General features: G+C 34.0%; 1 protein-coding gene across 1 annotated transcript in view; it reads left to right on the top strand.

The window, feature by feature from the left end:
• The window catches only part of DNAH8 (dynein axonemal heavy chain 8), a 132701-nt gene continuing 110172 nt past the window's right edge, over positions 1-22529 (top strand). Inside the window, exons 1-18 of the mRNA XM_054195249.1 lie at positions 1-123; positions 1471-1660; positions 2030-2193; positions 2976-3152; positions 3484-3597; positions 5749-5856; positions 8361-8462; positions 9930-10076; positions 11016-11213; positions 11758-11834; positions 12300-12399; positions 14156-14275; positions 16293-16428; positions 17425-17612; positions 18150-18230; positions 20388-20504; positions 21206-21325; positions 22173-22302. Coding sequence (XP_054051224.1) covers positions 16-123; positions 1471-1660; positions 2030-2193; positions 2976-3152; positions 3484-3597; positions 5749-5856; positions 8361-8462; positions 9930-10076; positions 11016-11213; positions 11758-11834; positions 12300-12399; positions 14156-14275; positions 16293-16428; positions 17425-17612; positions 18150-18230; positions 20388-20504; positions 21206-21325; positions 22173-22302 — 2377 coding nt within the window. The 5' untranslated portion in view covers positions 1-15. The remainder of the gene's footprint in view (positions 124-1470; positions 1661-2029; positions 2194-2975; positions 3153-3483; positions 3598-5748; positions 5857-8360; positions 8463-9929; positions 10077-11015; positions 11214-11757; positions 11835-12299; positions 12400-14155; positions 14276-16292; positions 16429-17424; positions 17613-18149; positions 18231-20387; positions 20505-21205; positions 21326-22172; positions 22303-22529) is intronic.

The following is a 22529-nucleotide window of genomic DNA, read 5'->3' as shown; positions in this document are numbered from 1 at the left end:
GCAAAAGGAAGTAAAATGATGCAATTGTATGTGGACAATACACCAGACAAATTCGTAGGACTATGCTTATTTTTTGTTCGTTGTAAGAATGACAGCCCTATAAATGCAAAAACTATACATGAGGTATTCTCTTGTATATTTTAAAAACTAAAAACTTTAAAAGTAGCTATTTTTATTCCATTATTTGTTTCACTGTTGTCACATAACTAAAGTTACTGGTAACTGTTGTTTTAATGTTAAGCGATAGCATGCTTTTTGCTCTCCTTTCTGGGTAGACAATGAATAGCTGTATTATCTCGGCAAATACTCAGAATATCTTGTGAATTCAGTGTCTGACAGGACTCTTGTTAAAGAAGTCAGCATTTAGATGAATTTCTCATTCTCTTTGCTGTTTTTGAAGAGGTTAAAGCCACTAAATACATTTTAGATGTAGAAGGACTCACTGAGGAGACTTTATTGCAAATACCAGGAGAGGAAAAGTTTACTTGTACTTTTCTCTTTTATGTGTCTTTGAATGTGTGAAATACACATTTATCCTATGTAAATTACGTAGCATGAGTTTTTCTGCTTTACAAGACAAATTCTTAGATAAGTGTGGGACTCATTTCCATTTATCTTAGTTATACATCTTAATACTTAGGCAGTGCTCAAGGAACTGTAAATTAATAAGAATCAGTCCTATATATGTATCTACTGATTAGTGTGATTTCAAATTCTTCAGACAGAAAATCCATTATTAATTTATATACTTTGTGTATTAAAAATATTTAATTCCTTTTGAGAGCTGGGAAGGCGAAGGGCAAAAAGGACTATTAGAAGTAAGAGACGATCTGTCTTTATCAAAAGTCTCAACATTGGTCATAAATATTACTTTTGCATCAAATTCTTAAGTGATGAGAAAAGGAAATTTATGTTCTAGGAAATTTGCTACATGAAGTATGTAAATATTTGCTCATTTGAAGGACATTTAAAATATTAGAATATTAAAAATAGTCAGAACTTGTAAAGTTTAGTTTTGGAGAGTAGATAAAAATTTTATCTGATCCGAAGTAATATACATTCAGTCAGATAATTGCTTCCAATGTAATTTCAGATATGGACTTTCAGAGCATTTTTGCTACTTGCATTTCATTACGTAGTACCTAATTGTAGATGGGGACATTTAGAGTATTTTTAATTGTTATGTACTACTAAACAATTTCCAAACTTTCTGTATGATAGGGAAATAACTGAAATTACAAAAGTATAACCTGGCATCCATTTAAAACTGTATTAAATCTTTTTTTTTTTTTTTTAAATGGTATCTTATGGTCACATTGTAGGTATTGGTATTTTGTAAGGATTTTGTCTTCTTAAATTGAAGTTTTTATTGGCAAATTGGAGTGCCTTTATAAAAAAATACACTGATTTTATAATACTGTGTCCAGTCTAAGTTACTGCATTACTAACAATCGTTCTATTACAATGCAGGATATATTCTTTGGTGTTTTAGATGCCACTGAAGGACTCCTACGTGGTGTTAGGAATATGATAGAAAAAATTTTCGTCCCGGCTATCCTTGCAACAAATAATTGGGGTGCTTTAAGTCAGACCAAACAGGATACGAAAGACAAACAGAATTTCATGGAAACAATTAACAGATACCTTTCATTTTTAGAAGGTAAGCATTATATTTAGGAAGTAATCAAACTAGAGGAATTCTACTTAAGAATATCCATTTAAAGGCAGTAGCATGTAGGTAAGGAACTTTTCACATTCTGCAAGGAACAATAAAATGGTCGATAACTTGCATAGTAAATACATGAGTAGATTATTTAGCTAAGAAAATACTAGTGATATGTTACTTTTAAGGAGGAACACTGGATTTAAAAATAAGGATTTTCTGCTTTATGTAAGCGCAATGAAATGGCTTTTGTATTGAAACAACACTGATTGCAGACATATATTCCCAAATTTACAGTAGTAGAAATTAATTTTAGACTCTTACTTGTTTCTGTATTATAATTGTTGTGGTGTTGTTTTTTTTCAGGGGCTATAATAAGCATTGAAGGAACTGTTGAGTTGAAAAAAATAGATTACATTAATTTTTCTAAACTCCGGTCCTTTGAGAAAGTAACTGCAGCAGCTGATAATCCTGACATGGTTCACCAGCTAGAGGAAGTACTTATGATATGGTATAGACAAATTGAACAGGTAAGTCTGTCTTAACACATCAATCCAGTATGAATATGGATAGATATTTATAAATGATGTATGAGACTTGCATGAAGTTAGCTGAAGCCTTCAGCTGCATCTCCACCTGAATAAGGCAAGTGCTTCACTTCTATGCACAAGTGAAGTTAAGTTGGTAGTCCTTATCCCTAGGAACTTACAATCTACCAAGAATAAGAGTTTCTGAACAATTAATAAACAAATAGTAAGAAGGAGAGGACAGAAGGATGCAGGACTTCCATGATAAAGCACAGAACCTTTTGTCAAAATAAATAATCTGGCTAGACTGGGACATACTCTGTTTATAAGGGCTACTCTGTGTGTTTAGCTCACAAGAATAAAAATGTAAAAAGAGCTGACTGTGTGTTTATCAACATACAAATGAGTACATTTATGACTTAACATCTGATATTTAATGTTTTTATTAAAATAGTTCTTCAAGTTTTTTACAAGTGAAGTTACGTTTAGTGCATTGCAATCTATGGATTCTGATTAAAGAAAAAAAAAAAGGTATATGCTGAGATTCACAGAGTTTATGACAGCAGTTGTACGTATGTATTAGTTGCCTTCATTTCAGTTTAAGAATGTGATTAAGTTCAATTCAGACTTAGGATGCTTTTCCAAATAAGAACCATTTTCATGTGTCAATAACTGCAAGATTGTTCCTTTTCAAGTTAGTACCTTCAGAGTGTTTCTTTTCTTCTTTATAATTTGTCTGTTCTCCATAGTAGACTTTTGTGAGGTTTTTTTCAAATTCATTGCAGGTTCTGATTGAGAGTAAGCAGATGAGGAAAGAAGCTGATGATTCAGGTCCACTGACTGAACTACAGCACTGGAAATGTATGTCTGCTAAATTTAATTTTATTATTGAGCAGATCAAAGGACCAAACTGCAAAGCTGTCATTAATGTTCTCAATGTTGGACATTCTAAACTACTAAGGGTAATTATTTTTTTTCTTGTTGTTTTTTACTATAGTAGACAAAGCTTGCAATATTTATTTTGTTCATGGCATCTAAGATATATTTCCTGTGGAGAATTAAGAGAGGAAAAATTAGATATGGTGCTGGTGTGCTTAATATATTAAGAGAAATAACAAGACATTTTTAGAGATACAGGACAAAAAGTATCATAAATGAAAATAACTTTTATTGCCTGCTTTGAAAATGCCTTTTAAAAATTAATTTACCAAGGTTTACTTCTGGCAAATCAGTGCAAGTTAAAGAAATAGTTCACTAGGTATGAAGTTTTTTACAGTACTGTTTTCCCTCTAGATGTGGCAGGAGTTAGATGCCAGAATCACAGATGCAGCAAATGAATCAAAAGATAATGTGAAATACTTATGCACACTTGAAAAAGTTTGTCAGCCACTTTACAACTATGATCTTGTAAGTATGCCTTTCATCATTCTTTAAGCATAGTTTAGGTATTTACATAGAATGCCCAGGGCAAAAGAAATCTTTGTATTTGCTTAAAAGTATTTTTTTCTAATTTACTTTTCCTTTTTTCCTGATTTTTTTTCTAAATGTCTGTCACACTAAATGTTAAAGTGTTAGTTCATTCTATATTACATAAAATACAATATTTTAAAATATGTATTTTATCAATAAAGTTAAATATGTATGATTGCCTTGTAAGTCAGTCCTGTTAAAACAGGTACATATTTTATAATACTAGATACTCAAAATATGTCTTTCACTGAAAATTCCGTATATGTCAATGATTAATCACACAGCTATAACCAAAATTTCAGTTATGTAGAGAATAATGAAACCTAGTGAGGTCCTAAATGGGTAAATTAATATTTTGATATTGAAAACAGTATTAGCTGCTTCTATTTGCAGAAGTACCAGCTAGTCAGAATTTAAATAATTGGTTGTCCACATCGGCTAGTCAGCCCTAGTTCAAGGTAACAGTTACTAGGTTTAATATTAACTATTAATTATTATAACAGGTATATGTTTCTAACGCTTATTGCAAAATAGGGTGGAAGGGGGAAATACCCTAGCAAAAATTGCATGTTCTGCTTTGTTTTTTAGCTGTCCTTACCTCTTGTCCTCTGTCAGGAAGTGTTGAATTTGTTTTGAATTGCTGGCAGCTTAGGATCCTACTTCAAAGTTTTAACTGAGGGAAGCAAAAAGGCCGTGATAATATATGATATAGAACTGATATTCCATGAAATAGTAGAAGAGAGGGGTACAATAAACAGTATTACTAAGACTCTGTTTATCTTCAGCTCTTCAGAGTATCACTAGAGGGTGCCAGGTACCAGGCCATAATAACAAGCTACTTTGTACAAGTTATTAAGATAAAATTCTTTTTATCTTAAACACAGACAGACATTTGTGGGTGGAAATCCATTAAAGAGTTCATCATTTTACTAACAGAGGATCAGTAACTATAGTGCTTTGTTTAATCTGGAACAATTTGGATAAATCTGAATTTCTGTTTCATTTCTTGAAACATTGATCAAGATACTTTGGGTAGGATTTTCTATTGTATTCAACTTAAAAATAATGACATCCAAGTTACATATATCCTGTTTTAAAAGAACTACATTCTGTATTGAGGTGAATTTAATATCTGATATTAAAAAGTATTTTAAATATTAGTGGTTTAGGAATGCAGATTTAATATAATATTTATTGTGTGCATAAAATATGGCATTTAGTGTATGCAGTATCACACAAAGTCACATTTGTAGCTGAAATGGGTTACTATGTGAAAATTCAGAGTGAGCGTTTAACTTGGGCTTTAAATAGTCCAGTATTCAGGGTTTTATTTTTTGTCAAAGATTAGAAAAGAAACCCAGTAGACTCAGAATCCCAGAATTGTATTTTGTGTGGGAGGGTGGGGGAGGAAGGTGATGAACAACATGTGGACACTGAGGTTTGTTTTTATACTATATAGCCTTTCTTTCACATTATTCTGCCAAATGCATATGCCTGCGCTGTCTATCCAGAGTATAAATGTGTTTACTTTGAGTTTGAAGCCCAAAGTTAATTCCAGGAGCTTGGCTGCTGTGTTGAGGGGCGATTACTTTTTCTTGCTGTTCTGAATTGCAACTCTGATGAGTCCTTGATAATGTTAATGACTTATAGTTTTTTACCTTTTTTTTTTTTACCTTTTACCTTTTTTTTTCTTTTTTTCCAAAATACTCTGGAAGTTATTGAATTACAGAACACTTGTATTAGCATGGTTTGATTTTAATTATATGAACAATGATTCCATGAAACATGGAAGATTTAGATATTTCATAAGTTGATTGAATGAATTAGACACTCATTAATGAAATTAACATTGTGACAATTATTTCATGAGTTTTGTGAAATACCTGAATGAAACATTAATTGTAATGATTGTAGTCACAATGGAATTGCATGAAATATATTTAACAGCTGTATTTGAAGGAAAACAAAAGCATTAATCACAGACAAACAGTGTCAGCTGCCAGAAGAATACTTCTTTTTGTGCCAAAAAATGCAAACTGTACTTTTTGGATCAATGTTTGATTTTAATCATCAAAACTCTGTTTTAAGGTATCAATGACAGATGGAATACCAAACCTGATGAATGCTATACGAATGATTCACAGTGCTTCAAGATATTACAATACTTCTGAGAGAATGACATCATTGCTTATAAAGGTAAATATATTAAGAATAATATTCATTATAAAAATTATGTGGTTTTTCAGGAGAAAAAACCTCATTTTGTTTAAATAGGTAGGACATTTGTTAAGAAATGGCAATAAATAGCGTGTGTCTGCATAGGAAAGGAAGAGAAGTCTGTTGATCAGGAGAGGATTGAACTTGGATTAGAGACTTGCCTTCTGGAAGGAATTTTGTTGTTATTCTTGGTTTAGCAAGTTTTTCAGGTTTTATCTTCTTGATTAATCTCCTGATTTGAATTAATCTGCTCAGTTGTTTCCTAAATCACTGAATCCACAAAGATTATTTTATTATCAGCCTTGAAGACCTAATTAAGCTCATGGCCATCAGTCCGACTAGACTGTTCCTCCAAAATGCATGAAAGACAAAAGGTTCCTGTTTCAGAAGCAAGTCATACTTGAAAAGTTAATTGAATCTTAGGTCATAAACTTTGCCACCCTAAACAGAAAATTAAGACCAGCTATTAAACCTATGTCTTTTGCAGAATCCAGGTATTCACTGAAGGAGAAGATGTTTTGTGTACTGGTTTTAAAACAAAGAAATCCTTTATACCTAAAATACACACCTCCAGTAAGCATATAGGGGAAATTCATAGTAGACCCTCATTACACCACTTTTTTGGTGTTTATTTTAGTGCACCCCAGGTTTTAGTGTAAAGTTTTATTACAATTCAGTTTGAACTAGGCTATTAAGAAACATGTGCTTTTCTGAGGCTATGTTTTTCCATGGCTAGAGCCGTTTTCCGTACATCGGATGTTAGGTATGGATTATGCAGCAATGTTTATATTGCCTGTTATGTAATTGTTTTTTATATGTTTGTGTATTGACACTTGCTAGTGTCTATTATTTCTTGGTTTAAAGGATTTAGCATTTCACTACAGAGGTTAATAACAACCTGGTTACATGAAGCTGTGCTAAGAAGCAAGGAAAAAGCTCTATTTTAATCCAGTGGTTTAAGGTCCTACTTACTGTTTGCTTCCATTTAAAGATGATCAGAGGTGACACTGGAGGTCTGTCCTGGTTTGAGCAACACAGGACTAATTTCTCTTTCAATAATTTCACTTTTCGGTAAGGTCTCTTCTAATGCTTGGGAAAACTGTATTTTTAGGAGATTCTAGTATATGAATTTGTGAAAAAAATTTACTTTATAGCCAGGTATGGTATGTGAGTTTTAAGGTCTCAGTGATTTCGAACTAGCCAGGTGCGGTGATGAGGAGCAAGACCCAGGCACTTGACCCAAGCAGGCCAACAGGATTATTTCATACCATGGACGTCACATTCAATATGAATTAGAAAGTTTGCTGAGGAGTCCCTCTCTTCTGAGATGGCTGTGGTCCTGAGAACCTCTTGCCCCAGTGCTGGACCCCTGAGCCCTTCCTTTCCTCCCAAAGCTGTAGCACTCACAGTGTCCGACATTTGCTGTCAATTGCTGGGAGCGCACAGCTTCACACAGAATCACAAAATGGTTTGGGTTGGAAGGGACCTTAAAGATCATGTAGTTCCAACCCCCCTGCCATGGGCAGGGACACCTCCCACTAGACCAGGCTGCTTAAAGCCTCATCTGGCCTGGCTTTGAACACTTCCAGGGATGGGGCTTCCTACTGGTAGAATTGGCTCTGTGTAATCCTTGCATATCTTATATTGGTATCAGGATCAATGTTGGTTCTTTAGTATTATTAATGTTAATTATTTAGTTGTATTCTATTAAATCTGTTTATATTTCAGCCCTCCGGTTTCCTTGTTTTTTTCCCCTGATTCCCCGTCCTGGGCGAGGAGGGGTCTTCAGATGGTAGAATAATTGTCTAAATGACAATAAATTGCTGTGGGTTCCTCAAACCATAACAAGGTCCTATCTACAACTTCACCAGTCATTGTATTACAGTGTGAGGCTGCCTTTGGTGTGGCAGTTTTCAGTCTTTATTCAGTTAGGGATTCTTAAGACCTGCTTACAGTACATTCATGTGTCAGGAAAACTGTTTTGAATTGTTCACATTAATTAACAAACAAAAAAGATTAGCCACCTGTAGCTGTTCTCTGAGATGTGTTTTCTATATTTGCATTCACTCCCATGCTCCTCTGTCTCTTTTTGTCATTTCAAACTTTGGACTGTTGTGGTTGAGAAGTAGAAGAATGTTCTCTCCTTTTCATAACCATGGGAGACCAAGGTAAAGACATACTGCTAGGAAAGATATTTTTTTAACATCAGTTTTTAAATAAGGATGCACACACTACAAAGTGTAAAGAGACAATGTAAGTGAAGACTAGTTTTAGTTAAATAACTTCTCTTTGTTCTTGAGTTGTGTTTGGTGACGTTCTGTGTTTATGCATATGTATTGCTGTACTTACAAATACTTCCTGGGACTTAAATACACTTCTGGGAGTGTTTATCCAAACACTGATAGTGCTAATACATGCATGTGGGAATTTTGTTAGATTTTACGGAACATTGAGACCTACGTGTTTTCATGTGTCTGCACTAGGTTACAAATCAAATGGTCACGACATGTAGAGCGTATATTACAGATGGTGGCTTGTCTCGTGTCTGGGAGCAGGAGACATCAACAGTCATTGGGAAAATTAAGGTTTGTATTTTGGTATTTTATTATTTACCTATCAAACCTATTGATTACCTATTGATATGCACAAGGAAGTCCATATCAATATATATCAAGTACTTCTCACCCCTTCACTGTTTTATTTCATGATGCTTTGAGTGTTTTCCCATCTCTTAGCCTATTGGCATTTGCTGAAATTAGAATGGCCTCATTTTTATCAGGGTGGTCTGTCAATAACCTTGGAATTGGCATCTTCACCATATGTGTGACCAAGGAATTTTGTGATCCTGCATAATCCTCATTCTTCCCTCTTGAGGGTATCTGATATGATACCATCTTCCTCTATCATGGGGAACCTGGTATTTGAATAGACTCCCACCTTGTTACACTAGCTCCTTCCAATACCAGACTCTCTTGGCATATCATGAAAGTTCAGTGCTAAGAGAGTCTTCCTCTTCTTCAGCGGATGGTGACATATTAAGAACTAATTAAGCACATGCAATATGCCATGGCAAAATATGTCCAGCTGTGGGGTTACTGCTTGCCAATACTGAATTCATTTCCACCTTCTCCTGTGTCAGGCCTCAGCTGCTGACTTCCTGTCTTGACCAGAAAGGTGTAGGATTTCATAGTCCTTTAAAAATTAAGTCCAGAGGTACAAAATAAAATGTATTGAATGTATCTTTCCTGACCTGACAGGATGATATGATTCTAATAATTCATCTGTTTATTGAGGTCATCTTGTAAGTGTTCTACAGCTGACAAGCTCACATTATTCTATGAGAGAAATATAAGCCCAGTTTCTAGTCATGGTGATCAGTCTTCATTCTACTATATATTCAGAGAGTCTGGTGACTGCTGGTGTATTGTGATAAAATCTGCTTTCTGTTTTCCAAGAACTGACAGAAAATTTAGTATTCGGTGGTGATTATAGAATTTACATTTCTCACCAGTCATTGTTTTTAGATCTGATAAGGTCTTAGTATTTTAAGTAAATAATTGACTGAGAGAGATGGATTATTTTTCAATCTCATTTTAACTCAGACTTGTCAGCACATGTTAGTTTGTATAACCAATTTCCGTTAAGTCCACTGGGAGTTCCAAATGGACTGTTATGCCAAATTCCATCCTTACCCAGAGGACAGTCTTGCCATTCTTAATTAACTTAATGGCTTTTCTTAATATTCAGTAGTTTTCTTTAGAGCAGGAGTCATCACCTGCTCTTTTCTGGCCTCTACTTTCCCCTTTTTTTTTGGTGACTCGTTTCCCAGTGTTAAGTCTTTCACTGTACTGTACTGTTGTACATCTGTATGTTGCAAATATTTGCTACGCATACTGAAAGAAAACCACTGCATGTAAGTCATTACTTTCTGTTGACTGAAACTAGATTCAGTGATAATTAACCACTTTGGAATGACAGTAGGTTTGAGTTCTCCAGTCTCTTACCCATAAGCATAGCATAACAAGTATGGTATTAATTCCTTCACTTTTTAGGATTGCATGTTTCTGTTGAAAGAATATCAGAAATGCTTTCATCAAACAAGACAAGAGATTCTGGAAACTCTAGGAGAAAAGACATTTGAAGTATCAGAAATGTACGTTTTTGGAAAATCTGAAGCTTTTTGTAGGAGATTAGAAAAAGTGAGTATACTGTTATTATCAGTAGAGAAGGGCTTCTGCAAAGAATGGTTTACAAGGTGGACACTTGTCAACATACATGCTCTTAATTATCCTGTGAAGGAGTTCATAACTCTTTATTGAGAGAAATTAGGCACTTTATTGCCTAAGTAAGTCATCCCAATATTTTAAGTAATTACCTCACGATGTCCTTCTGAATTTTTCAATTTCTCTCTGTTAGAGTGGAGAGAAATAATCTAATTGACCTAGACTTAGATCATTATTTTAGGAGGTTTAAAATAATGTTAAAAATAACATACTTTTGCTTTTTTGAACAGTGTCCTAACGCATTAAAAACTCCAGTTACTGCCAAACACTGTTCTTCAGATGATTCTGCTGCTTGGTGTGATCTTAACATTTAGTTTGCTAACCTGATGAAAGGATTTTAAACTAGCATTCATAGGAAAGATTATAGGTTCTCCTTGGTGTAGAGTAAGGTCAGACAAGGGATAAGAGGATAATGGAGTAGTCACCACAGGGTAGGAATTCTGTGAGTGTCTGATGTTTTTCTTTTTCATATATGATATATATATGATATATACTGCATGGTTGGTATTTTTATTCTGTGAAATCTCTTTGTGTAATCAGTATGCATATGTCATGTTTTAACTCTTTTTTTTCCATATTGAATCTAACAGTCAAATATAAATAAGAAACCCTTTACCATCAAAAAAACCCGAAGATGATTTCACTTTGTATTGGGTTGTGGTGAAAACTGATGACGAAAACTGAATTAACCATGCTCTGTTGAAAATACTTGACTTAAAAGTTCAGAAGCAACACACTTCTGAATGCAGCAGTTAGAGAAGTGGCTACTGTTTGTTTTATTTTACTCAAGTTTTAGTTTATAGAGGAAGTAACAAATAATTTTTTATGAGGATGAATATAATGTTTATATTTCAGATAACAGAGATGATAACTGTAGTACAAACATTTTGTGCACTGAGTCTGTCTACCATTGAAGGGATAGATGTTATGTCAATAAAATTCAAAAGTATCTACCAAAGTGTTCAACAGAAACAATATGACATCCTTGATCCACGAAAAACAGAATTTGATGTGGATTTTGAGAACTTCATGGCAAAAGTTGAGGGTTTAGAGGTAAGTAATATTGCTACCTGTAACTTACTTGGGGAAGAATCTCATCACTACTTATCAGTATCTCCCTGAATGTCAGTGAGACTTTGGACTGTGAATAGGCTACATTGTTCTTCTTCCAAAGAGCAAAGATTTTGTTTGTCTGGAGGGAGGCTTTTCCCATTCTTTCTCCTCCTTCCAAAGGAAGCTGTAAAATATATCATACAGTCCTCACTGAAGATCTGCAGCCAAAATGACAAAAATTATGAGACCTGAGAGAGTGATCTACATGGAGGTGGTTTAGTAGCCTGGAAACACATGATTAGATTTTGGGCAGAACAAATCTGCAAGTGTTTTCAAAACATGATTTGATTCTTTGCTAAAATTGTCTAGCATTTTAAGACATGGCTTGACTGATACTAGCTATTTATTGATTATAGATTGGTGAAGGCTGCTATTTTGTACTTTAAGCAGTAACGAGTCCAAATGCTACTAAGTTAAGAAATTATCAGACATCAAAATACTATTATATGACTGGAAAAACTATACCAAATTTTGTATTCTTTAGATACAAATACAGACCTTTATGCGTACCTGTTTTGGGAGAATTTTGTCTTCACAGCATGCACTTCAGTTACTTCACAGGTATTGGCAGTTATATTTTAAAATATTTAGAAGTAACTTCAAATTACTGATTAGCACAATTTAAATAACACAGCTAATTTTAGAACAAAGGGCCTAATCAAGACTTTTTCATTATTGGTGTTCTGAACCATGTAATCATCATAAAAGATGTATTTTAGCTTTCCTATGGGAATCAATATATTCACCTGTTTCTTAATTTCATTACAGTTTATTTTGTATATACTAGAGGATACTAAAAGAAAAACCTAAAAACCCTACAACAGCAACAACAGCAAAAAACCCCACCAGAGCAGAACTTTTCAACTTGCTTAAACTTGCTCAAAGCAAAAAAATTTGCCAGATCCAGAAGTATATCCTAGATTTGTGCTTTTTTCATTTATTATAATGTTCATATACCCTAAAATAAAATACAAAAAAGTTATTTGTGTTTTAGAAATATCATTTTGGGTACTCATTTTAATACAGGTTTCAAAATCTGAAAATGCCATGCCTTCAAGAAGAAACAGTACATACAGTTGGTTGTATTCTTCAACATTATGTAGCAGAACTTGAAGCTATTAAAAAGGTATTTAATTTCTTTGCAATAAATTTTAAACATCATGTTAAAATAAGAGCAAATATTTTAATATGAATAGTTTTATTTATTCTGCCTATTTCATTGACTGTAAATGCTCAATTTATCATACTTCCATTTTCCTGTTACAGAAAACAGACTTGAGTATGTAGGCAAATATGATATACGTGCTCTTGCAGGCAAATGTGTCATCACGGTTTTACTCTTTAAACTAAAATATTTTCTGTTATTCCTTCATCAATTATAGAATAAATTAGTATGTTCCTTACTGGCTGTGTATATCATTTGCACATACCTTTCATTTTTTTTATGTAAGGTCTCTACAGTTAATTTGCATTTATACATGGCTATTATCTAATGCTGTAACAATATAAAATAGGTATAAAATGTAGGTAAATTGCATTTATGTTCATTAAAAAGTAATTTTCCATGATTTTTGTAGTGTACCATAACTGTAGCACAAATGAGAATTAACTTGTGGGGACTGTTCACATCAGCTGACCTAAAATTTTTAGAGAGGAATTAATCAACCTGTCTTTATGTGTCTGCAAAATAAACATCGGCATCAGAACTAGACGTCTTTTTACTCAAGAAAGAAATGAGTATTCTAGAGTCAATTCATCTGATCTATTTCATGTGTTAACCTGAAGATTTAAATAATTCTCTTGAAATGGCCATTTTTCTTCAATGAGTATAAAGAGAATCTGGAAAACCAGACTGATGCAAATATTTTTTAGAGATGTTTCCATTTTTTCAGATGGATGACATGTTTACTTGAGGAGCCAAGTATCTGTAAACTTTGCACTTATTAGAAAATGGTTCCTCTAAGCAGTGACTTAAAACTGTAGCATAACACAGCTGCTCTGAAACACTCTTTACACTGTCCCTTCCCTGTCTACTCACTGTATATAATACTTCCTGAACCTCTAATCACTGGTTTAATTTGATGAACCTATTTTTAGCAGCACTGCCTGTTTAAGAAATTGCTGACCCCACCCCTGGCTGCTTTTTCCCAGCCAAAAAAAAATAGGTATGTTTTCTGAGGGGGTTTCATCCAGGTCAGTTCCTCTCTTAAGTTCACCAGTTCAGAGATAAAAGGGTGGTCTGTGTACCCGGGAGTCTTTACATGCATATTGATGAGAAGTTAGTATAAAAGAGCATATCGTAGATTATCCTGAGTTGGAAGGGACCCACAAGAATCATTGAGTCCATCTCCTGAAATGTTAGCTATTAGTCAGCTGTATGTGTCTGAAAAACAATGTTGATATTTCCACTCAGGTAAAACCTCTCAGTAGCTGAGGCTTTTCCTGAGGGGAGTTCCCAAGCAAAGGAGGAAAAGCCCCAACAATGGTTCTCACAACACTCAGTTACACAGCTTGCTTTCACAGCAGATGGCTCCAAAGTTACACAGCTGCACCTGTCAGGCTTGGCCTTGAATATGCCTGCTCAGCACCTAGGTTTGCAATGCCTTTTGGTGTACTCAGGGCTCTGTCGTAAGTAAGCACAGCTAAGAAACAGCATGAGATAGTGAAGACAGGAGACATACCAACAGTGGTATCAATGTGTGCCTCTCAGAAGCTTAGCAGATGGGGGAAGCAATCCATTTTTCTCTCACTGAACTGTTGTGTGACTCCACACATATTTAGTCTGGGAGGAGGAAGAAATTGTGGTACCAGAGGAAAAACAGTTTAACATTTCAACAGATTTTTTTTAATCCATGTGTTTAGTGATATTGTTCTTATCGTAGCTTTACCAAATTCAGAAAGATGACCCTCCTCTTGCTCGAAATATGCCACCTGTTGCAGGAAAGATACTGTGGGTGAGACAGCTATTCAGAAGGATAAATGAACCAATCAACTATTTCCATGTAAGTTCATGTGAGGAAAAATGAGGTTTTTTGTGTAACAGTGAACTGTCTTGCTTCAGTAGAGTGACCATAATGTTTCTGGCTATAATTATGCCACTTCTCATATGCTAGGCAACCTTTTTATTTGTATGTGAGTATCTAGTTAAAGAAATATGCTCTGCAGTAACCACTGTTATAGATCCAAGATGTAGTGTTAGAATAGCATAGAATAGACTATTTCAGTTGAGAGATCTACAACGATCATAGCATCCAACTGCCTGACCAATTCAGGGCTGACCAAAAATTAAAGGGTGTTGTTAAGGGCATTGTCCAAGTGCCTGTTAAACACTGACAGGCTTGGGGCATTGACCACCTCTCTAGGAAGCCTGTTCCAGTGTTTGGACCACCCTCTCAGTAAAGAAATGCTTCCTAATGTCCAGTCTAAACCTCCCCTGGTGCAGCTTTGAACCATTCCCATGTGTCCTATCACTGGGTACGAGGGAGAAGGACTCAGCACCTCCCTCTCTGCCTGCCCTCCTCAGGAAGCTGTAGAGAGCAATGAGGTCACCCCTCAGCCTCCTTTTCTCCAAACTAGACAAACCCAAAGTCTGTAGTCACTCCTCATAGGACATTCCTTCCAGCCCTTTCATCAGCTTTGTTGCCCTCTTCTGGATGCATCAAGGACCTTAACATCCTTCTAAAGTTGTTGATAAATATATTGAACAGAACTGCCTTAGCATTGAACTTGGAGGAACACAGCGGGTGACCAGTCATTGGCTAGATGTTGCCCCATTCACTGCAGCCCTTTGAGCTCTGACCTCCAGCCATTTGTAAAACCATTCATTCCACAGTTGGACCACTTGTCCAGAATGATGCTGTGAGGGACAGTATAAAAAGCCTTACTAAAATCCAGAAGAACTGTTTCTTTGACCTACCACTGAACTTGCACCCTAAGCTTGAAATATGCACTGAACTGTTCATATGTCTGTCCTTGTATTGCCCAGAGAAATATTTTATCATTCCAGACAGTAGCGTTTTTCTTCCTCTTTTTGTAATGGACTAGACCTGGGCTTATACATAAGACTTGTGTCCTGTATTTTAACTGAGCGCCCACCTCTTCTGATCCTCTAGCCGCATAGCCTTCTCTGTGGAGAATAATGTCTCTTTACCAAGCGGCTGCTAGGAGTAGCTTAAGGCACAAATGTGGACTGCCTGACATTCTGAAATTGCCTGGTGTATGTGTTTTGGTACCATTGAAAAAGCAAGTTTATTGTAAGAACCCACACAATAGCTGCAGTATTTTAACTGAGAATTTGGTCACTAGTTTCACTACAGATGATCTCTGAACTAGTCTGGGAACAGGGAATTCCATTACTGAGCTGTTTATTCTATGTTTTCTGTACCACTTAACATACAGCTGAAGTTTGGTACCAGCCACATAAAGCTTTAACATTTATGGCCCTTGGGTATTTCTTGGTATTGGATATCCTTCCTTCATTGGAATAGTCAGAATCTTGCCATACTAGGATCTACTATAGCAATTGTAGTTCTTGAAATGTTTGAATGATTCTCCTACAAAGTATCTAGGGTCTCCTAACTGTCAAGTTAATATTTATGTGAGAGAGATTTCCACTTTCCTGTTTCCCTCAGATGGGAATAATGATCACCTAAATCCACTCCAAAGAAAACAGACATAAATATCATTACTGAATAAAAAAGGAGATTTTTTTTAAAATCAATTTTTAGTTACTGTTAAATTTTGAGTAGAGCTGAGCATCCATTTCACTGTGAATTATGGTATAATAAAGTAATTGTTCTTACATGTGTTAAATATTTAGTATTTATTACTTACAAATTCTTACTGACTTTATCACTGTATATATTTGCATCACAAATACTTGATACAGTTTTAAGAACTTACGTATAATTTGCAATATTAACTTGTATAATGTATAGCCAATAGTTAAATTGAGAAAAACACAAATAGTATGGTTTTCTTTTAGTATGGTTTTAATTTAAATGTACTGTGTTTTAATAGAAAAAGTCAAATATCTTGGCAAGTCCAGAAGGTAAAGCAGTTGTTCGATTATACAACAGAATTGCCTGTGTATTGGTGGAATTCGAGGTAGTCTATCATAATGCATGGATGAAGGAAATTTCACAATTACAGTACCGTAAGTAATTAAATATGTAATTGGCTTTTTTAACTGTTATTGAATATTAAGTTAACACAAGTCAAATCAGATAATTTTTAAAGCCTCATTTACCCTTAAAATGTGCAAATTAACCATGATCCAATAAGCAGGCCCAATAATACAAATCTCTGTCCCTTACTGACCTTGAAATTTGGTTTTGATGCAGTGGATTGCAGATTTGATACATTGTTTGACAGATGACTAGAAACAGCAGTGAAACAAATTTAAGGCACGCAGTTGTTCATTTTTGTATTAAAATTCTTTATGTATACCATCTAATAATTCTTCCTGTTTTCTTTCTACCATAAGAAATTATACAGTTGTATTATCCTGCTCCCTCTCAGGACAAGTATTACTTTATGCCTAGAAAAAAGTTTTAGAACATTTTTTGAGTGTGTGTGTATATATATATATAAAAAATATATTTGAGTATATTATATTTGTGTAATTTTTTTAGTAGATTTTTCATGTGAATTGTAGACATTCTATGGGCTTCAAAACTAGGAGTAGATCTATAAGAAATCTTGTCATCACACAGTCAATAGAAGTTTTTATGTTGCTCTTTGGGCTTTTATTTTGTCTTGTATTTTTGCGGTATTGGTATGTAAGCATTCATCGTCTGGGTTAACAAATTCCTGTAAGATACTGAGCATCTCATAGAAGTTCTGTGTTTCCAGGTCCTTAGAAAATTAATTTCCTAATTTTCTAACTAGAGCTAAGAAAAAATATGCCACAAATAAGACTGGATCTGATGCTTGTTTAGCTTATGAAGAGAAAGGTTATACATAGCAGAAAGCTAATATGGTGAAAGTCAGTTGTATATTTGCTTTGACTGGAAACAACATGAAGCTATTTCACAAGTAACCATACGTATTTAATCACTATATAGTAATATTAGAAATCTATGTTCCATAATAATTTATATAACGGAAACAATTGTTTGTCTTAGAAACTGATGTAAAAATGTCTTTACAGCCTTACAAACCACAATATTTGCACGTCATCCTAATACTGGGAAGTTCCTGGTTAATTTTGATCCCCAAATTCGTGAGATTGTCCGAGAGACAAAGTGTATGATAAAGTTGGGTCTGGAAGTACCCGAGCAAGCAAAAAAGATAGTAAAAATAGAAAGTAACCTGAAGTCAAACAAATTGCGTTTAGAGGTAAAGTTAAAAATTATCATGATTTCTCTTTAAAAAAAATTAAAAATTAAATCTGATTAACCATAGAAATTTTTCTATGGTTAAATAAGGATTAAAGCTGGGTATGAGGTAGTTTAAGTTAAAGGCATAAGATAAGAGAATATTTGAAAACTGAGTTATGTATATGTGGCTTTATGATATGGCATATGATACTCAGTTTCAAGAGGGTATTGAAGTTATGGTCACTAAAGCTCAAGCTGTCTTTACCACCAGATAAAGATCATACTTAGCCTGTCTTTTTGCATAAAGAACGTTTTGCACGAAGGCTGCTTTCATTCTTCCTTGTCTGGCATGATATGGATTCATTACATTCCAGAAGTGATGTACATATGTATGTAATGTCTGTGTAAAATTCTACACTTGTTTTCAAACGTAGTCTTGTACTTCTTTTTGTGTTTTTTTTTTTTCTGATGATTTGTTATATAATAAGTTGTTTGCTTCAGTAAAGAAAGCACTTAAAATATTCTTCTTGATACTATTGTTTCTAATAATTAACAGGGTCTTCTCCAATGTTATGAAGATTTGTGTCAAGAAACACCAATGAATTTTGTAAATGTAATGGCACCAAAAATGAAAAAGGTTGGTATTGCTAAATGCACTTCGGTATACTTCAGAAGAAGTTAGAATAACTTAATAATAGTTTATAATTTTAAAATATTTAGATATGCATGTTGTGAACTTAAAGAATTTTACTAAAACTTTTAAGACCGAAAATTTGCTCTTTGCATCCCTCATACAGTGCTTAAAATAATGTGTATTACGGTAGAATAATCTTGGTGCCTATGAGATGTAAACCCAGTAGAACAAAGAATATGGACTTTGTGGATCTATTTATCTACACAAATCTCCGACTTTGACATGGAAGTAAATTATCACTTATTTCAGTTTTAGAGGTTTTCAAGGGAAGTTGTGCTTTTTACTTAGCTGAAATACTAAATGTCATGATCCTTGTCTTTGCTTGGAGAGAATTATTAGCTTTGTGAATTGAGTCAGTCTCTTCAGTGATGTAGAAAGGTTATATACTACACTAAAGGTACAGTTTTATTGGAGATGCAGAATGTCTATCCTACAAGCCATTTTGTTTTGGCAGGCACTTGCAAGCATATGTATGTGGTTGTTCTAAGTAACTCTTCCCTTTTTGATTGTAAATAATGACATTGGAAGGTTGCAGAGTTTGCATAAGTTTGTGTAACTACCTAGTTGGCATGTGCTGAAGTGTGAGAAACAAAAAACTTGTCCTTGCTCTTAAGAGTTAAATATTAAAAACAAAAGAGATAAAGTGATTATAGTCTTCACTTTAGTGATACTACTGTAAACATGATTATATCGTAGAGGGTATCATACACCTCTGTATTTTAAAGGAAACAACTGTCCAAAGAGAAAGATGAGTGCTGTACAAAAAACATAAGATGAAAATCTTTTTTGAAGAAGGGAGAGTAGTCTTCGGTGTATAGGAAGAAGAGAGGAAACCACAAATCCAAAGATGGAATGGGCAAATCTAATCTATGGCTATATGGGGGCCATAATTTGACAGTAACTCATGTAGAGCCTTAAACTGTTTCTAGATTGCTTATGTTGGTTACCAGTAACAGTACCATCCCAGCATTGTGGAGTTAAACATATTCCCCAAAACATATATATTAAGGTGATAATAATGGCTGTGTTTGCAAATAGCTGTGTGTCTATATGAGTTAAATTCATTGTTTTAGCTGTGATATAGACATAGCAAAAAGAAGCATTAGGGTGAAGAGAGTGGGTGAAGTCCAGGCAGTGACTTGGTAAATGTCAAGATAAAAGAGCAGATATGATAGGCGTCTATTTAAAATTAAAACCGAGTGGAATCAGTTCAAAGTTTCTTAGCAATTAAGCAAAATCAAATTTCTGTCACTTTAAGGATGATGGGGATGGCAAAATTTAAAATTGTGGTGGCTGTATACTTGGAAATCAGTCAGAAGTTTTGGAGTGCTAGGCAAAAATTTCAGGGGAGCTCTGTAAGAGAGTCTGGAAACGTTGATTTTCATAGCCTGGCAGTAGTATAAGACTTCATTTTCCTCAGAGTCCCATCTCCTTTGAAGGTACAGGATCTGCAATGAAGGCAGGACATTGGTGTAGATCATACAGTGACAGGGAAATGAGCTGATTTCAGCTACATGCTGAGCATCTTGATGACAAATCCAGAAGAAATAGACTATGGAGAACCAAGAATTCCATAAGGGAAACAGTAGGAAGAGAGGATTTTTAAAAATAGCATCGAGACTATAAGAAAATTTGGAGAGGATCAGTATCATTCACAAAGGGATGAATGAAAAATGTCATTAGATAGATACATGAGGTTGAAAGACAAGTAATTATGCTGTCGAGAGTGATCAAGATATATGTTAAAGGACAAATTGTAAGATCAATACTGGACTTGATTTGAATTTTAGGAAGTAGTGGAAGCCACTAAAAGACACTGTCCAGGAGAACAGGAAGAGGAAGATCTTTGCTGAGCATGTACATTTGACAGTTGTGGACAGAGGCTGTAGTATGCACTACCATCCCCTTCCCCAGTATTGCATAAATTTCTTTGGTGTCTTCCTTGAAAACTTGTAACCTTTCTTGCAGAACTTAGACACAACTCTTTCTTTCATTAGTTACATTAGTGATTCTAATAATAATGGCATTTGTTTTAAATTGTTTTTGGTTTTGCTCTTGGTTCTTTTTTTAAAATCTATGAAATTATATTTTTGTGCGTAGATGGAAGCTGTGTTGAGGCAAGGACTTACCATGTTGACTTGGTCATCAGTGACACTGGAAAGTTTCTTTCAGGAAGCCGATCAAGTTCTGTATATATATAAACAGTTTTTGAAACAGGTATACACTTGATCACTATATGAATGGAATGACAGTTTAGATAAATTATTTCCAGTACACTATTCTTCATGTTGGAAATTAATCTGTACTTATTTTTGTAGCACTTGAAATACATAGGAATATTTTTTTTGCTTTTTAAAGTATGTTCTTTTTTTGAAGAATGACATATTCAATGATTCTCTCTCATTATTACCCTCAAATGTTTGAGGGTGTATTATCACACTGTGCAGGATTTAAATACATAAATACTTCTAGCAATCAAGTTCTTGTTTTCTGTGGCAATAGTAACTAACTGTATAACTTCCAGAATTACATCTGTTCTTTCATTGTTCATATTTCAGGTTGTCTGCAATAGAACGTGTTAACAAAGGCTAAATTTTTTGTAGGGTACTTATCTCCCTTAATTCCCTCTATAGATAATAGAAGAGGAGGATAATTCACGAGGCATTGCTGTGCTTCCTTTTTGTCTGCTTTCATCTTGATGTCTTTTGTGTTGGTGCTTTTACTCCAGGGTTTTTTTTCTGCTATGACTCCCTTTCTTAGAGGATTTTCTACTATGTAAGGTTCTTGCATTTTCACAGGGTAAAGAGATATAATTTTTATTTTTCTGCAAAACATCATATATCTGTTAGAACCCTCTAAAACAGAATACACATTTTTAAAAATAGTTGTATGGTATTAATATGATTTTCTCTTTTTAGGTTAATGATTTAAGTGAAGTGCGTATTGATTTGATATTAAAAGAAATATCAAATACTCTCTTAATTGTCTTACCAGTAGATGATCCTATCAAAGTAGAGAATATGTTGACCTGTAATGAGGTGTGTGCCACTTTACATCTTTGAACTTGAATTCTTGAGCATATTAGAAACAATGTCTTATTAAATTAATATAAAACTAGAAAAGAATTCTTCTTAATGTAGAAATACAGAACTTTTTTTTATTATTAAAATATTTGGGTTAAAATATTTGATTAAAATATTTTACATGAAGATAAATTGGTTCTTAGGTATTTGAGATACTTAAGCTGTAGTATTTCATAGATAATTTTTATTTATTTAACTGCTTCACAATTAGATGAGGGGTTTTTTTGTATGAAGATACTCAGACATATGCAGCCTTTTTTTTTTCCTCCATTTTTTTTCCAAACTGTTTTTTTAAAGGAGAAGGCAAAAAATACTTTCCAACAAGTATATTTGAGAATTTGAAAGTTTTCTTGATTACAAATGAGGCTAAAAATGTATTCATTTAGTAAATTAGTGCAAGTAAATAAAATTATTAAGGACAGTCAAAAGAGTATTTGGGTAATTTGAGATTCAGACTGTGACTTCCCTTCAATATGCAGAATTTTCTTCTGGCCCTTAAAAATACCATTGCATCTCAAAAATGGAAATCAAAAAACCCAAACAAATAAATGAATAAAACAAAAAAAACAACAAAAAAATCATTAAAAATGTAGTGATAATATAAAAGAAGAGTTGTGTCATTTTAAGTAAAGATTTTTGGTTTGGTTTCTCAGTTTTCTTTTAAAAATATTGCTGTTTCATTGAAATAGTTTCAGTCTGAAGAATGCAATATTGAGGGAAATGTTTTGGCTCTCCATGAAGAGGAACAGTAATAAGATAATCAGTGATACTAAGATAATTCATTGATATTTTTATTCAACAGGCTTATACTAAAGAATGTGCTGAATTATTGAACCACAAAAGCATGCACATTGAAGATGCTGTTCAAGAACTGATATCTGTATTTGAAAAGAATTATGAAATGAAACATCCTAAGAAAACCTCAGAAAAACGTGTATTACCAGGTAGATAATGTTGATTATTTAAATAAAAGTTTCTGTCCCTAGTTCTGTAGATCTAGCTAATACGTATCAAAATTGAATTCTAGCTAATTTTCTTCAGACTTCTCCCTCCCACTATAGTTTCATCTGTGTCACAGTCCTGCCTTCATTTACTGCTGTCAAATTAAACCACTAGCCTATGAAATACATTGTAATTCAGTATTGGTGGAATTCCTAGA

Source organism: Rissa tridactyla, chromosome 3 (assembly GCF_028500815.1).
Source record: "Rissa tridactyla isolate bRisTri1 chromosome 3, bRisTri1.patW.cur.20221130, whole genome shotgun sequence".
NCBI lineage: Eukaryota > Metazoa > Chordata > Aves > Charadriiformes > Laridae > Rissa > Rissa tridactyla.
The sequence above is the reverse complement of the archived record's forward strand: the minus strand, read 5'-3'. Positions and strand labels throughout refer to the sequence as shown.